The sequence below is a fragment of the Dermacentor andersoni genome, chromosome 3, assembly GCF_023375885.2.
Source record: "Dermacentor andersoni chromosome 3, qqDerAnde1_hic_scaffold, whole genome shotgun sequence".
In the NCBI taxonomy this organism is placed as follows: domain Eukaryota; kingdom Metazoa; phylum Arthropoda; class Arachnida; order Ixodida; family Ixodidae; genus Dermacentor; species Dermacentor andersoni.
The window spans coordinates 20,594,129-20,611,154 of record NC_092816.1 but is presented as its reverse complement, the minus strand read 5'-3'; the positions used below and the strand labels follow the sequence as shown (position 1 = coordinate 20,611,154).

At 42.8% G+C, this 17,026-nt stretch overlaps 1 protein-coding gene across 2 annotated transcripts in view; it reads right to left on the bottom strand.

Moving 5' to 3' along the window:
• LOC126519281 (carboxypeptidase D-like) overlaps positions 1 to 15,514 on the bottom strand; it is a 58,073-nt gene extending 42,559 nt beyond the window's left edge. For both annotated transcript variants that reach the window (XM_055065488.2, XM_050168910.3), the window contains exons 1-9: positions 14,630 to 15,514; positions 12,373 to 12,515; positions 9,176 to 9,345; positions 8,502 to 8,598; positions 6,436 to 6,646; positions 3,197 to 3,388; positions 1,265 to 1,551; positions 467 to 569; positions 9 to 151 (exon numbers count right to left, since the gene is read on the bottom strand). In XM_055065488.2, coding sequence (XP_054921463.1) covers positions 9 to 151; positions 467 to 569; positions 1,265 to 1,551; positions 3,197 to 3,388; positions 6,436 to 6,646; positions 8,502 to 8,598; positions 9,176 to 9,345; positions 12,373 to 12,515; positions 14,630 to 15,494 — 2,211 coding nt within the window. In that variant the 5' untranslated portion in view covers positions 15,495 to 15,514. The remainder of the gene's footprint in view (positions 1 to 8; positions 152 to 466; positions 570 to 1,264; positions 1,552 to 3,196; positions 3,389 to 6,435; positions 6,647 to 8,501; positions 8,599 to 9,175; positions 9,346 to 12,372; positions 12,516 to 14,629) is intronic.
• Between the last annotated feature and the right edge of the window lie 1,512 nt (positions 15,515 to 17,026).

Sequence of the window (17,026 nt, the reverse complement as noted above, 5' to 3'; positions counted from 1 at the left end):
TGACTTACCTTCTCCATGTATTTTACAAGTGCATGCTTGTGTTCATCCCAATATTTTGGCAAGTCAGATGCAGGTGGGTACTTATAGCAGCCCATTTCAATTGTTAGCTCATAACTGTTGCTGTGCAGATAGTTGAAGTCTTGCATTCCACCTGTGTACAACAATGAGACCACCAAATGATTATGTACATGGCACCTTTTAAGAAAAAGAGTATGCAGCATTTTACAGATCACAGTAGACACAAGCAAAATCTTGAAGGGCACACTCTACACTATGGCTCACATTTTCCATAAACTCGTAAGCAAGTGTACAGAAAAGGGTAGTGTCACACTAGCATAAACTTTCACTCATGCACAAGTGCTTTGAACGTATAATTACATACATTGAGAAAATACAGGAATGATAAAAATACAGAAGACAGTACATAACCTATAAGATTTACTTAATAAGAGAAAGCATGTCTCACCATATACATTGTACCATGCTGCTCCATTTGTGATTCCATCCTTGAATGCATCATCTTTGGGTCCTTTTGAACAAGGCTTTCCTAGACTCATGGTTGGATGAGCCTGAAGAAATCACAAAAGCAGCCAAAAATTATCAAACACAGCAACAGGTTCTTATTCTAAACTTGGAAGCAATGAATCACTGTATTGCTATCATTCCAAAAACCTGAAGCTGCCAATGCAAATGGAGTTGTATGCGCACAAACTTCATTAGCCAGCAATTTAACTTTTATGATATTAATTATAAGTGACATGACAAGCTGAGATATGACCAACGAAGGACTGCCAATAATGCTTGCTTGTAGTGTCAATATTTGTGCAGAACACCTTAAGCATTAAGACATAACTTCCCTAAATGGTATTTGTCATCACACTTTGTCAAAAAAGGGACCATTAAAGGGGCCAATGGTAACAGAAATAAGAAAATCCAGAAGTAGAACTGAGATATGAACTGCCAAAAGAACATTGTTTACATACTTTAGTTTATATTAAATGCAATGACAAAGGAAGTAAAGGCGGCAAGACTGAGCCCATACATAGTTGATTATTGTCCTCTAATAAAGCAGCACAATTCCCATAAATTCCTCTGGTTTCAGTACTTGTGGATGTCATCTATAAAATTCACTCACCAAGCACCTTATTTCCCTTGATTCGTCTCATATATTGGCAGAAAAGATTAATCAAACAGCCATCTTCTGAGAGCTCCTGATCGGTGGCGGCACAAACACACTAACAAATGAGAAGCAACAAGCACGCACCCGGGCATAGACAAGAGCCAGGTACCGGAAGAGGGAGTCATCCGGTGTGGCACTGTAGATGCGCTCCACTCTCTCTCTGTTGCCATCGTAAGGGTAGTTGGCGACCAGAGCACCTCCATGCAAGCTGCCCGACAGCACTATAGGCCGCGCCATTATGAAGTTCATCATGGCCCTTGTCTCGGGCTCTCGTGGGTTGTGTGCCTTGTGAGGCTCATATTGGTCAGGGAAGTCGCGGTTCAGGTCAACATTGTGAGCATTGAATCGGCCCACTAGACTGTTGTAGTCGCCTGGAAGTAAACATTTCTCATTGGCATCAAGTGTAGCACATGCATGCACATGTAGAAAAATTACTACACACAGTCATAGTACCATGCAGTAATTCACTGAGCAGTTATTGCTATGTGAATCTTGGCCGTGAGATCACTAAGCTGACAACAAATAACATGCATCACAACCTTAACCCTTTCGCTGTGACTGACGTACCGGTACGTCATCGCGCTTCCCCCCCACGGTGTCACTGACGTACCGGTACGTTCTCTATCGTGCGTTCAAAATTTCGCGCCTGAGCGCAAAAGCAGGCGCTCCTGGATTGGCCACGCCATCTGTTGACTCTTTCTACAAGTTCGTATATTCGCTCCGACCTGTGTTAACCCATGTATTGAAGAGTACGGTGCGACTGCCACTCCCCACTTTCTCTTTGCTGAGTGGCGCGGTGGCTCCGCGTTCGCTGGATCATGCGTTGCGCGCGTGTGGTTATGGGTTCAAGGGTTGTTCTGTAATCTCCGCTGGTTTGAAGGTTTTTATTTTTCTTCTGTTGGTGTGCCTGCTACGGCGCGTCAAATTCAGGCGCACGTGCCGTTGCCTCTCCAAAAAGGGTGACTCGATTGCTGCTTTCGCTCTCTCGCCGCACCCTCGCTTCCGACTTGCAGCAGTAAACGTAAAGCCCTTCGAACTTTGTTTAGCCTTTTTCCATCTCCCTCTGTCTTCTTGATCACGCAACGTCCCATTTCTCTCCGTTGCGCGGGCGACTGAAAGCGCATCCTCCCTGCGCACGGTTACTTTCGGATGGCTCGGCGCGCGGGACCTTCGTCTGCTCATGGGAGCGGTGGCTGAATTCCGATTCAGAATACGAGCCGAGCTCGGATTCGGACTCGGACAAAGTCGCTTGAGACGAAGAGGGTTCCGCATCGTCAGATTCGGATGTTGAACAGATATTATAGTCAGGCTGATGATGATGATGATGTTTACTAACAACAGCTGCAGAACACTGAAATGTGCATATTGCATTGGCTATGTTATTTGTATACCAATCATAATCAAAAATAAATTGCTATGTTCATTCCCTGTTATGCTCGTTCCCTGAAACCAAGCCGACACTGGGGGTGCGTCACGGCCAGAAACGTCCGACAGCGAAAGGGTTAACTGTGCCACTTTACCAACAGCTCACATCTCAAATGTAAATGAGTGCCAGTAGTTTGCACATTTTATCATTTCATTTTCCACTTGATATATTCACATGTCTTCTAGGACATCAAATTTCTTTCTGCTGGCTTTTTGATTGCTACACAGATAAAGCAAAATTCAGTTTAATCAACATCTTGGTTGGCTACACAATGCTTACATCAATGACCATGAATTCATTTTTTTCCGCGGTCAAAATGCTTGTATAGGACTTCATGAGAGATCAAGAATCATGTGTGAAGTAAACATCATCGAGTTTACACCATGCTAATACACTGCATTAGTCTCTCTGAACATTACATTCTGTGTGTGTAAATGCACTAGGGCTTCCCAATTTAAGGCGAGAAGCTTCTGAACAACAATGTCAAGCTTACCTTAGGAATTCCTGAGCTTTACTAAATTAGAATAGTAGCTGTAGTAGTTTTAGGAGTGAATGAACAACTACTGAAACATTTGATAAAGGTTCCTTACCGACGTTGGATCTTGTATAGCCATCAGGGTTCATTGAGGCCATTAGGAAGATGCGTGTGTTGTTTACCAGAGTTGTCAAGCGGCGAGACTTGCCATACTGCTCACAGAGGAGCTGTGCCAACAGCAGAACAGATTCACGACCAACCGGCTCATTGCCATGAATATTCGCAACGTACTTGAACTCTGGTTCACCTGTCATTCAGATAAGAAGTATGTTAGGTATTCAGAAAGAAGAAAGAAGGGGAAAGGTGGGGAGGTTCATAAAAGTGACCATCCAATTTGTTACCATTACTCTGAGGGTAACAAACCCCCACAAAAGGGTCTGAAAACATAGCGCTACGAGAAAGCAGAAGTACATGTCTTAAAGTGATATAAGCAATTGCAGACTACGTGTATAAAGTGATGCAGTGAGCCAGTCACACTACAGTAGATAGCTGTAGATAACTATAACAGGGCTTTATTACAGACTAAAAACATGTACACATGCAGTGTAACTGGCACACTTTTGACTTAATCTGGGATTCAGATGAAAGATTCTGAAGGAAGCACCTCACAATGCAGCTCATAAATTTTATGAGCACCTAACAGAAAAAGAAACATTTTCTGCTTGCCAGACTTGCCTTATGCAACACAGCTGCAGTAGTATTCAAGGCATGCTGTTTCTGCTAGGTGGTGCTTCACTTGTGCATAAACCACTACTGTGATTCACTTAGTAATGCCACTATGCTTAACAGTGTGTGTCCAAAGTGCATTCAGCATAATTGGAATGTCTCTTTTCCATTAAAACAAAGAACAAATGTACGAGCCTGTCCCTACCAGTCTTGTTCTGCTTATCTTTCTGATGCCCTCACTGCCTTGACGCTGTTTGAGCATTAGTTACAGTCTTCTGAAGCAGCACAAGGCATTTTGAGTTAAACAGCTTGTGCTATACACAGCTTGCCTCACTGGCAAAACATCACGGCGTCCTTCTGACGCCATGATAACAAGCTGCAAGTTTGAGCAAGTTGGTAAGACATGGCGATTTAAAGTGTATTTCTAGGACAGACCAAATTCTGCAGAGGAGCATGACATGGATGACTCTTAAAGGGGTCCTGAACCACTTTTTATTGAAGTCAAGAAATGCATTTGAAGTTAAAAGAGGCTATTTGAGAAATACCTTGCCACAGAAGGTACTTCAACGTGTTCAGCAGAAACAAAGTAATTGGCAATTAAACATCCCCTGTGCGGTGCTTCCATTCCTTGTTCACAGACTTGCACTGCAAAGGCTAAGGTGGAACAGGGCATGCCCACAGCGCTCCACCTACTGAATGTCACTGTGGTGCGCAGTTCAATTTCGATTTTTTATGTTCAAGTAAATGCCACTGCTTCCAATCTTGACACCTACGACGTGCCAAACATGGTTGTCCTCAGTGAGCCACAGTGCACTCAGCCAGCTGACTCATCGTGGCACCCCGTGGTATCTACACTACATAGCAGACCGCAGCTACATGTAACTGCAACATTTGCTTTGCGCATGACAGGGCTTGAGTGAGCGCTCGCGCCCATATGCTCCAGTATGGCCATGTTACGTGGTGCAGGTGGGTGTTGTCCTGCACCAGCTTGCCCGATGGATAGTAGCCACATCCAACTTGTGCATTATCAGCTATCAATAGCTCAATATGAAGCGAAGACTGCCAAGGCATCTAACCAGAAGCGGCCAGGAGTGAAAGAGTGCTGGCGTTCGTGCGTGTCGTCTGACCTTAAGTTTCCTGTAGTTCCAGGCTAGTTGAGTGTCCAAAACTAGTCGAAATTAGGGGGGACCAGACAGCTATGACATAGTGATAAGTATAGTGACCAAAGTTCAATTCCTATACAGGCAGCTGTGGCCAAGTGAGCAAACGGTAGTCAGTTTCTTCCGGAAGTATGTGATTATCATAGAAATTCGAAGGAAGATTTTCACTTACTCCAGCCTGCATATTAAAGGGGCCCAGAACCACCCTTGAGCTTAGTGAAATAACGTAGTCCACAGGTAGCATACGCTGCTGTGAACTTCTCAGCCAAGCTTTGCTGTTGTACGTGGTGCATGGAGCTCGCAAACGGACCGTGAAGTTACCTTTCTCTCAAACGCTTCTCTTCTAGACAAACTATTTTGTCATCGGACGCACTATTTTGTCATTCCCTTAGACGGCTGCTATTGGCCGATAGCTGACATCAATCTGCGGTTGGCTACATGACATAGATACCACGGCTGCCGCGGGATGCCGCCACGAGTCCACTGGCTAAGTGCACTGTGGCTCGCTAAGGACAACTGCATTTGGCTTATGTTTAGTGCGTTGTAGGCACCAAAGACAGAAGTCGTGGTGTCTATGTTAACATCCAAAATGAAATTTGAACTGCGTGCCACGGTGACATTTAGAAGGCAGAGCGTTATGGCCACGCCTAACTGTGCCATAGCCTTCGTAGTGCAAGGCATTGAAGAAGGAACGGGAGGACAGCGGAGGTCATGTTTGATTGCCAATAACTCCGCTTTTGCTGAACACATTGAGGTACATTTTGCGGCAAAGTATTTTTGAAATAGCCTATTTTCACTTCAAATTACTTTCTCCCCTTTGATAAAATGTGGTTCAGGGCCCCTTTAAACTGTGTCAATAAATATACGCAGTAACACTAGGTAGAATCGCACTGATCCAAACACCCTTCTTGATTGATGTCAGCTATTGGCCAATAGCAGCAGTGTGTGGGAATCTGCCATATTACGAAATAAAGTGTCCAGAAAAGCTTCTGTTGAAAAGAAAGGGTTTGAGAGAAAGGTGACTTCTCTTTCCGCTTATGAGCTCCACGCGCAGCGCACAACTGCAAAATTTGGCTGAGATGTTCACGGCAGCATATGCTATCCGCGGACTGTGTTTGTTCACTAAGCCCAAGGGGTGGTTCAGGAACCCTTTAATGCATTGCACCGTCAGCAGCTTATCTGCTTCATCCTTGTGTGCACAGTGACTGGGCTGCAGGAGCCACGTAATGTTCACTTGCGGAATTTGGTCGGTTGTATGAATCCAGCTTTAGCAGCACAAAATTAGATAGTTCAACTTCACATCAAATCATGACAACATTTGCAGAAGACACAATTTTCAAGTTCAGTCACAGGCTAGGTACATGCTACAGCAAGTAGTCAAAAAGGCCAAACCACACTGGAAACTTATTTTAGTTTTTGAAAAGTTTTCTATTATGTGCCAGAAGTAATAAAATGAAATAATTTATACCTGGTTCGTGATGACCAGGATTGTCACTAATCTCAAGGAAGTAGAGATCTCTGTCCTCCACCGATTTGCCAATGCTGAAGAGTCGAGTGATGGTGGGACATTTCTTAGTAACATTTCTGAAGATGGCAACCAGTTCCTCTTGATTGTGGTGCTTGAACTCGGGTTTGGTGGAAAACACAAAGTCCGTATCGAGAGGAGCATACTGTTTGGGCTGAAATTTAAAGACATTTATGCTTAACACCAATGCATATTGACTTGATTACAGCTTGATTTCAAGCACAAATCTAATGAACTATGTTCAGCTTTCTTAATTACAATGCAAGCTTGAATACAATCAAAACAATGTTTTTCTTTTGTTCACTAAAAACTGCAAAAATGAGCACATACATTAAAAAAGGATAAATAAATATGAGAACAAACCAATCCATGAAGAAATAGTAGCCTTCATTAACAGGTAATGCACAACTTCTCCTGACTTTCGCTCCCCAAGCTAAGCTAAGCCAGATTTCTACCCACAAAGCTGCTTCCAGAAAATATTACAAGCAAGTGGAAGAGTAAGCGAATCTCAAATCAGGGCTTTTGTCAGGGATGGACTCCCCCATTTTTTAAAAGCACCAAAACTTGAGAATGACACACCTTTGATGCCCTGCTTTGACTGCCTTACCAGCATTAAGCTGCAAAAGGCTTTCAATGAGCTGCCATGAATTAAATAAAATGAGCAAGCCATAATTGTCTCCTTTTTATTTATTTATTTATTATTAGTGCCATGATATTTGATAATGCTCCCTTTAAAACATTTTGATGAAATATGTGTCCTGAATGAGGCAGTACAATGGCATAAATGTCTAATAATTAGAGGAAAATCAAACCTAAAACATGAGATTTAGCAGCCACAGAAAGACCACCTGAGCAAGTTGTTCGTTGATTAAAAGCCTTTTGCTACCAGTGACCATGTATGTGAGCAAAAATTTGACAGCAATGAATAAAAAAAGAAAGGCACACAAGAGCTGCAAAACACTTTTTATGGCACCATTTTGTAACTTCTTTGTGATTATGAAATAAGTTACGTAGTGCTAAATATGAATGCTCATTTTTAAATTAAATTGTGGGGTTTAAGATCCCAAATGCTCACTATTGTTATTGACTTCACTTTAATGACATAACCTTAGAAAGCATGAACTGTGGAATGGTTTGTAGAATAAAATAGCTCTGTAACTATTCACTACGATGGTGGCATCCAAGTCCTCCACCACCACAACTTGTCAAGAACATGAAACCCAGAAGCAAGGGCCCCATTCATATGTTGTACCCGCTTAGCACAATGCCCTGTTATCTGTCTGAGAAGTGACATCCTTTCTCCACACAGCACTATCTGCTGTCACCAGACAAGATGTTCACACACCTACACAGCTGGTGATAAGTAAGGGCTTCCCACTAATGTGTTAAAAAAATCCCATCAGCAAATCTGTTCTGTGCTGGAAAGCAGACATGGCTTATCGAGTAGCAAATATTTCGGCCTCAGATAATTCATTCACTCCCAGTGTCCCATTTCCAAGTGAGCGGTGTGTGTGCAAATGCAAGTCACCTTCTTATGTATTCCGCGTAGAAACAGTTCTGTCATGATACACACATCTGTACATTTAGCTCCAAAGAAGCAATCAAAGTGTGTTTTTTGTAAAAAGTGTCTTTCTGTAAGACTGCAGTTAATAAGGCCTAAGTATTCCTAATATTTCAGGATTTAGGCTGTAGAAGAAAAGGAGTGCTCAAGTAATGTCATGTCATGCTCAAGTAAGTAATGTGTTAAAATGTAAAAAAAGCTTCAAAATGAAAGCATTAAACATGTTACTTTTTAGGCAACCCTGAATAAGAATAGCAAAAAGAAAACAAGTAAATGAAAATGATGCTTCATAATGATGTGGTTTATCACATGAAAATATGTCAGCAACAATACAGGCTACGACAATCTACTGTATGGCGTAGTTTATCTCAGAGCTATAAATGGTAATGGACACTGCTCTGACTACAAATGTTAAAACAGCACTGTGTGTGCTACGAAGTGTGCTCACCGGTTTGGTGGTGGATGGCACCGGTGTGAGAATAACATCTACCCATGTCGCAGCTCCAGTCATCACAGTGATATTATGCCTCACAGTACTCTCATACCTGAATATAAACAGTAACATAAAATTTAATGTATAATTTTCAGTTTTGCTACTCAAGGTTACAATAAAAAAAGCAACCGACAAGGCACAAAAGCTTTTAGTAGAGAAAACACTTAACAAATATTAGCTTGCAGCTTTGCAAGCATAATTAACTTGCATGCATGCATCTAAGAGCATGAATAAACATACGGTGCATGGAATGTACTTACTAGTACCTACTAACAACAGTGCTTGCATTTTAGCTAACGAACATTGCTTTTACTTAAAATTGCAATTCAAAGTTTGCTTGCTGCATTCATGGATACGTAGTCATCAGTCTCTTTAATACAGCTACTGATACATGTAATTACTAACAACAGTGTTTGTACTTTTATCTAACAAATATTCCTTTTACTTAGACTTACAAATGAAGATTTACTTGCTGCATTCATGTATGCCTAGTCATCATGCCGTTTTATGAAAACAAAGGGGCGCATGTGGCAGCAGCTGCGAAAATAACAGCAACCAGAAACATAAGACTTTAGATACTTCTGCACCATCAAACTTTCCTATGACTAATGTAGCAGGCAGGCACTCACCCTGGGCTGGACACATGGAGAGCATACTGGCCAGGAAGCAGAAGCCTCCAGAACTCTCCTCTTTCTGTAGTGGTTATATTGTGGTTGATGCCTTGCACGATGACTGTAGCTTTAGGAACAGCCTTGCCTGTGCCAAATTCTTTTACCACTCCTTTCACACCCATGTGAACCTTAAATTTTCAGAAAGCACAAAAGGAAACGAAAGCGTATAGGACACGATCACATTGTAGTAAACACCAAAGATGTCGCTGTGTACAATACCTAGGCATTAGTTGCATTACTTGGACACTATTCTAGAAATAGAAAAGAAGAGCTTTTTACTCATTCAAAAACGATGTACACCATATTGTAAGGGCATTGCAAGGTTCTAGAAAAAGCCAAACGGCTTTAGGTTGCCCTAAAACACGGGTAAAACACAGTGCTCTTTGCAAAACAGATGAGCCCATTGTCTTCTTTTCTGTAAGATTAGATCGAAGCACTAACTTCCACAAGCTCACAACACAGCCAGGCGTTTTTTTTTTTAAAGAGCACTACTTACTACATTTAAAACAATTAAGTCACGCAACATAGTAGACAACCCCAACTAGCTTAATATGTGGCACAGTACATGCAATTTCTAAATAGATCAAATGTGAAACAACCTGAAGAAGCGTGTGTACCAAGTTCTCAGTCACCAAGCATAACTATGCACATAAATCAGTGTGTACTTTATGGGTTCTTGTTTCTCATACATCCATTGCTTAGTGAACTTCCAGGAACAAGTAAATACAAAAAAAAAGTAGTGCCAACAAACTTCATTGAATAAAAGAGGTAAGAATGTTCATGTAAGTCTGTGATATCTAAAATGTGGAAAAAACTTGTTTTTGTTATGTTACACTACATGTCATCGAGTTGCTTTCGAATTCCGGTGACACCATGAATACGTAAATGCAGAGATCTGCTTAAGACAAGTTCTTTAAGCTCACTGAGACACTTCCCTGTGGTGTGAAGTATCTCCCCTAACCATCTCATGCACTGGTATCTCACTGTCAATGTGAGAACCATTTAAAATGGTCACCATAAACTAGAAACTGGCCGTGCCATCACAACCTCTGGTTACCAAATTTGAAAAGTTTTGAACCCCATCAAACAAGTCAGCAAATGGTTGAACCAAGGTTTTCCCCTATGCTTTACCGAATGAAAATATTCATGACTTGCAGCTAATAACTCTATTCCAATTTTCTCAGTAAGCTCTTACAATACAAGGCAAATGCAGAAAGAATTAGCCAAGAATTAACATTCTTGGGAAAAAAGTCATACAGCCTAGTTTGACGGCTTTTTGTTCTTTCAACAAATGAAAAAAGAAAAAGAGAGAGAGATCTCATGCAAAAACAAATGAAAGATACTCATGCGCCACTGCCTGGAAGAATGACAGAACCTGTTCAAATGCCTTGTGCAAGACAGGAACAAGCAGTTTCCCATTCCTCGCCTCCTGCCTTTCATTTCACACACTACATTCATGCCTGAGTGAGCAGCCAGACAACTTCTCTGACAGGTATGCACTTCATATTTTCTTTCCAGTGCTCACGACCCACTCTGGCTGCCCAGCAACTAGCCGAGAGCAAGACCAGTTGAGCAAGGTCTCGAGTGAGCGTTGGAAGAGAAAGAAAGAAAGAAAGAAAGAGAAAATGGTGCCATGGGCAAGTTACCCTTGCACCTCTTTCCCTCTTTCAATGCAGTTCTGCTAAGGGGATGGGCAGGAAACTGCTGCAGCAACAACTTTCGGTGCCTCACAGGTGCAGCCACACCTTCTAAGGAAGCCACTCTTTCTGACTAGCATCTCACATGCTCAGTAACATTAGCACTAAAGAGTGAAATTAAAGGTGCTGGTATAGCATAGGTGAGCAATTGACTAAATTCTTTATCAAATCTTACAGTGGGTATCAGTTTAGCATCTACTGAAACAAAGCAAATTACGCTTAGGATATATTTAGCAACAAGAAGGAATTCTGTTAAACTTAAGCAGGGCCCAATATGGTGCAACCAAATGACATGTGAAAACTGTTTGATCCTAGTCAAAGTTCTCAAAATATCCTTCTATCATCAGCCAGAACTCCGAACTCAGAATTCATAATAATTTGAAAATTAATTTATGATATTGCAGACACACAATTTAATGAAACCAAGACATAACAGACATAGAATAGTACTTCTGAGGGCTGTACTGGACAGGCTGCAACAAATTATGCTTTTAGCCTTCATGATGTCATTGTCAAAAGGTTTATACTGGCCGCAGCAGTAACAGCAGAGTAGCAGCAATGTCAGAAATGGAAACACACACAAAAAAAATCACAGCTGCGCAACAAATTGTGTCCTGGCATCCAACAGATTTAATAACAATGTTTCATTTATCCTGCAGCTGTCGAAAAAGATGACTGGTTTGTGGTATCACACATCCACTTACATTAAAGAACTGTTGTTCTGAAAAGTGACTAAGAGAGCAAAGTAAGTTAACAATTACTGATAAGCAAATACTACTCAAAGGAGAGCAAGTACCTGGAAGCAAGAACTATGCATGCTGTAATGATTCCCCTTATCAGTGCTGCTATTGTTATGCAAGAAATGAATTCTGAGAGTTTTTCTCACAGGTGCTGTGTTGCCATGCTTAATTGCATTGTTCATGAAAATAAATGTTGGGCAAAACCTAGCAACTGAACTGGAGAAAATGAGAGTGGCACTGTAGAAACGCACAACAAGCAAGTGGTAACAAAGAATACACTCTTGCAAGAACACAGAAATGCCAAACATTCTGTCCACAGCAGTTTTTATGAAGTACTGAAGCTTTCTGGCATAAATCCTAGAGCGAAAATTCTCCTTACTTCTAAGTTAGCCAAAGCAGAGGATACGGTCAATGCAAATGAAGTACATAGTATTTTTAATGTCCTATAGATTACATGGTGTCACCTACAATCTGCTAATAAATGACCTCAGACTGGACACAGTGTTATTAAAGCTGGAAAGCTCAAACTTCAAATAACTGGTAGAGTGCTGTGACCAGAATTTTAGCTTCACAGTCTTTATATGATGGTGTAAAGAATGCACTTCAGCTGAGTCGACTAAAATAATGCCCACAAGTCAACACTCACACAGCACCATTTGATAGGGGCATATAGCAAGAACACCCTCACAGCACTGCAAATACAAGAAGGCCCTCTTACCTGTTCCATGTAGCTCAAGAGGGCATTTTTGTTTTTTTCCCATTCGCTGACAAGCGTGTTTGCCATTGGATACTTGCAACAGGATATCTCTAGGGTGACTTCATAGCAATTTGTGTAGATGTAGCTGAAATCCTGCATGCTCCCTTTGGCAAGAGAACAATGCAGAGAATGCAGGCAGTATTACTGATGCAAGAACACAAGGAAGACAGGTGCAACATTAATCACCATATCAGCTAAACCAGGTGAAGTGCAAAGCAGTCCACTGACAACAAATATGTAGACTTTAAAACGTTGTGTCAAGAACAACGCTTCTTAAATGACATCATTGCAAAAAAGTGTAACAGAAGCATGAACAGATGCTTCTATGCCAGTTAACCAAATAGAGCCTAAACATGGCAACCTCAATCACCGTAACAGTGGGGCAAAATAGCTGAACTATCCGATTTGGCCTACAACAACAAAAGTTACTAAATTTCACTGAATAATTGGCTTTTTGCTACATTTGTTCATGTTGGCTTCCCCACTTCACAATGCAGGACTGCAGGTTCAAATTGTGCTGGCTGTTTCCAGTGTAACTAGCGAGCAAGCAACATGTTATTGATGCTAATCAGTGAATATTCCTGAAAGTCCATAGCATTGCTTTGGAATGTGAAATGTCAACAAAGTCAACATTACATGGAGCCGTGGTTCCATGCAATCAGATTTGTTTCAACATGGTTCACGGCAAATAATCACGGCATTTCAGCACCAGTATATTTATTTATTTATTTGTTTATTTATTTATTTATTTATTTAGACTCACTAAAGTTTTCTTTCGCCGTGGATGCAGCAGCCAGCCACCTGTAGCAATTTCTCTCTCTGATATTTTTATTTTTCTTTATTATATCGCGTTTTTGAGGCATTCGTGCAGCCATTTGTTGCGCGACAAACAAACGCGCACCGAGGCACTATAGCCAGAACTTGTAAAATCACTCTTCGGTTATACGATTCTCCGAATCCTCAGCACTTATCTCCCGCAAAAAGAAAAATGAATAGAGGGGGGGGAGGAGGGGGTAAAAATGACGACGTAGCTATATTCCGCAAGTTTTCGTTCAGGCTACTCGATAGCAAAACAGGCTTCTCGAGAAACAACCAGATGTAAAGAAAGCGCAAATAATCAGCGGTGTGTTCTTCGTGGCCGTGGATAAATACGGCGCGGAAAACAGGACGAGCGGACGGCCCATGCGCTGCCTCACTTAATTATCCTCCTGTTAATATCCATCCCCAATTCAGGATCAATTAATCTGTCAAAGATTAATCAGCGCGTACGAGGGTACGTGACGTGCATTTCACATTAAGAGCAATCACAACGGTTTTATAGGCAGGGAGGACGTTCACATCCTCTGCACCGCCGAACACGACGCTAGCGCAGCTGTGACGACGCGCAGATGAACCATTCAACCTCCGCGCACAAATAATTCCTGCAAAACGATCCCATGCGTTCCCCTTGAAATTTCACGTCTGCTTGTTTCACTGGCAACGTCAGGGGAAATAAAAACTGCAAGGCGGCACAGATTTAAGGACGCAAACGCACGGTCTGCAAATTTCAGGCGCAAATTTTGGTCGCACGCAGTTCAGAGGCTACGGTCGCGAGGGCCTATGTAGAGAGAGGAAATGAATTCTTATCTGCGCCAAAGAAAAAGAGCAAAAAGCACTTCGAGCAAACTACTTTGCCTGCTAGTAACGCGTGCGACAAGCATCAAGGAAAAGAACATCGAGCGATGACTACGCTGCCGGGCAAACCCCCGACGACAGACAGCTTCGCTCGGTTTTTGCCGTCAGAGCGGAAGCCGCCCCCTGATTTCGGTTCTGCTCGGCTACGCAGGCCGTAACTGGTTTTCCTCCGCGTGCCCCACCGCGTTCCAAGCGAGTCTTTTCGCTCCCCGTTTTGCATTTTTTTTTTTTTTAGGCGACCGCTCCTGACGTCTCCGCCAGCGGCTGTAAAAGCAAAAGCGTCGTCGCCCGGGGTCGATAAAGCCCAGGGGCGCGAGGTTCACGTGGTTCAGGGAGCGCGGGGAAGCGCAAAAGCAAAACCTCTCCGCGGACAAGATTGCATTTCGGAGCGGCAACGGATGTTGCGCGCTGCACCTCACAGCACGATGCGACACGCCGTCGCCGCTGACGGGTGTGACGGACGTGGAAGTGACCTTTTAAAGCTGCTCTCGCTCGGACGATCCAAAGAAAGTAAAAATGACCGCACTACGCGGCGATTGCTTACCTGACACAGGAATCCATTCGGCACCGTTGGTGATGCCGCCGTCAAAATACTCCTGGCACTGAGGGCTTCGAAACATGTCACTGTGTGTCCTCGCGTATGTACCCGCCAGATGTCGAAACACGTCGTCATCGGGGGTCAGGTTGGGGCTGTCCATTGGCGCTTCGGGCGAGCGGAAGTCATATGGGTACACGGCAACGACCAGTCCGCTGTGCAGACTTCCCGAAAGAACGAAAGGATTGAGAACTGACCATTTCATGATAGCTAAGGTCTCCGGCTCTCTGCCCACTGTCATCTTTGTCAGGTCGGTTTCGCTACCTGGGAAGTTACCGTTCAAGTCCACAATATGGCTGTTAAAGCGACCCGAGTCTCGACTGGCTCCCTCGCAGTCACCTTCGCTAGCATTCGCGTATCCGTCCGGGTTAAGCGATGGACAGAAATGCAATTCTGTGTTGTTGACGAGCCGCGTGATGCGGCTGTCGGTGCCATAGTTTTCCAACATGTATTCCGCAAGATACAAGAGAAGTTGGCGCCCCAAAGCCTCGTTGCCGTGGATATTGGCCGTGTACCTGAACAGAGGCTTGCCAATGCTCCGTACGTGAGCATCGGTGGTGATCTTCAGCACCCATAGCTCGCGTCCCTTCACACTCTTGCCGATGCTGTAAACAGACGCTAGCGAATGATGCTTGTTAGCAAGTTCGTGCAACAAAGTTGTGGTCGCATTGTAGTCCAAATACTTGGCCACGGGGAAAGATTCATCACTCCCACTCACGGCACTCGAATGAAGGAGCGAAACTAGCGCGATCACAAGTGGACACATTAAACACCGAGCGCGATTATACACGTCGGGAGCACGGCTCGGCGCCATGTTTGTCGTCAGTTGAAGGTGCCCAGTGTTCCTAACTGTTGGAACGCAATACCGCCAATACCTCTGCTAAGTTCACAGCAAAATAAAAATAAGCGTCACTGCAGATTGAACTATAATAGTATTGCACGTAATAATGTTTTGTAGCTACCTCTACACCATTTTTTAGCTTTCTTTATTTGCGTACATTATAAACCGAAATCGAAACTTGAAGGCGCACCTCTTGGGGCGCTTTTGTCAGTTATTGCTTTTGCATTCTAGATGCGGCAACGCCTGTGCCAGCTACTAACTCGGTATATAGTCCTTAGCTCAGTTAGCTGGTTAATATATTTACTGGTAGCTACATCAAATTCGCCTTTCTTAGAATATAATACAGCTATCACACAGTAGGCTTGACTTCATTGAAGAATTGATAGTAACCGAATTTTCGAGTGCAATCAAAGCACGAAGCGCACTTCACGATGCGCACTTGAAAATATGATCGTGAAAGCCCACTAGAATATGTTCAGTCATATCCAATCTGCACCGACACATTTAAAGAGAAGCGTTTGACAGTGAAGTTGGGCTAATTGGAGTGGTATATATATTCTCTCTTGAAAACAGCGATCAAGTTCGCAGGGAAAAACAGACAACGCGCGAGCTGTCATAACAACTAAAAATACATTTCCTGAATGATAAAATGGTAAAAGAAAATATAAAGACATATAAGAATCAAAGCATAAATAGATTGAACCGCCACAAAAAAAAAAGGCATGTATATATATGGATAACCGGCGCGCTCCTCATGGGTTTGGCTGTCGGCGCGCAACAAAAATAACACGCGGGAGCCCTCGTGGACATTTCTGTAAATACTCTCGAAACGAAGGAAGTTTTACTATTAAAATAATACTCTTCTAATGTGCACACACTCTAACGTGTGTGTGCACATGCAAACCACAGAGAGAGTGATTAGTACGTCCTCAGACTTTACCCTAAAACTTCGCGCATCTGTTAATTGCGATACCTCTAATGTTGTATACATATGTTTGAGTGCACAGTCTGCAGAAAAGAGTACATTGTCCAAACAGAAACCTCGAGGTTTTCAATACATTTAATAACCACAGATCGCATGCTAATACACTTCCTAAATTAACCTACCATTATCAAGCATAGGCTTTCATTCCCATCACGATCGCGAAGTCCGCGAGTCTTACCTATCTATAAGTTTAACACCGTGTCATCTGGCATTAACGAAAGCACAGGCACACTAACCAGCTAGCATGCCTATTATTTATAAGCATGATCCTTGACATTAGCCGTGACTATGTATATGAGACGTAGCTTTCTTTCAAGAACCCTCTATTATTCTTTCTCTCTTCTTCTTTCCCTGTTGTGTCAATTCTGTGCCACATAATGTCATAGTTTGCACCCGACACTGTATTCCACCGTACATATGCCAAAAAAGCCCGGCCTGATCATTCATCCTGCTCGCTATGACGACTACTTAGCAGTGCGCTTCACCTGCACCCTGAATCTACTGCCGTGCGGTGCCTTAT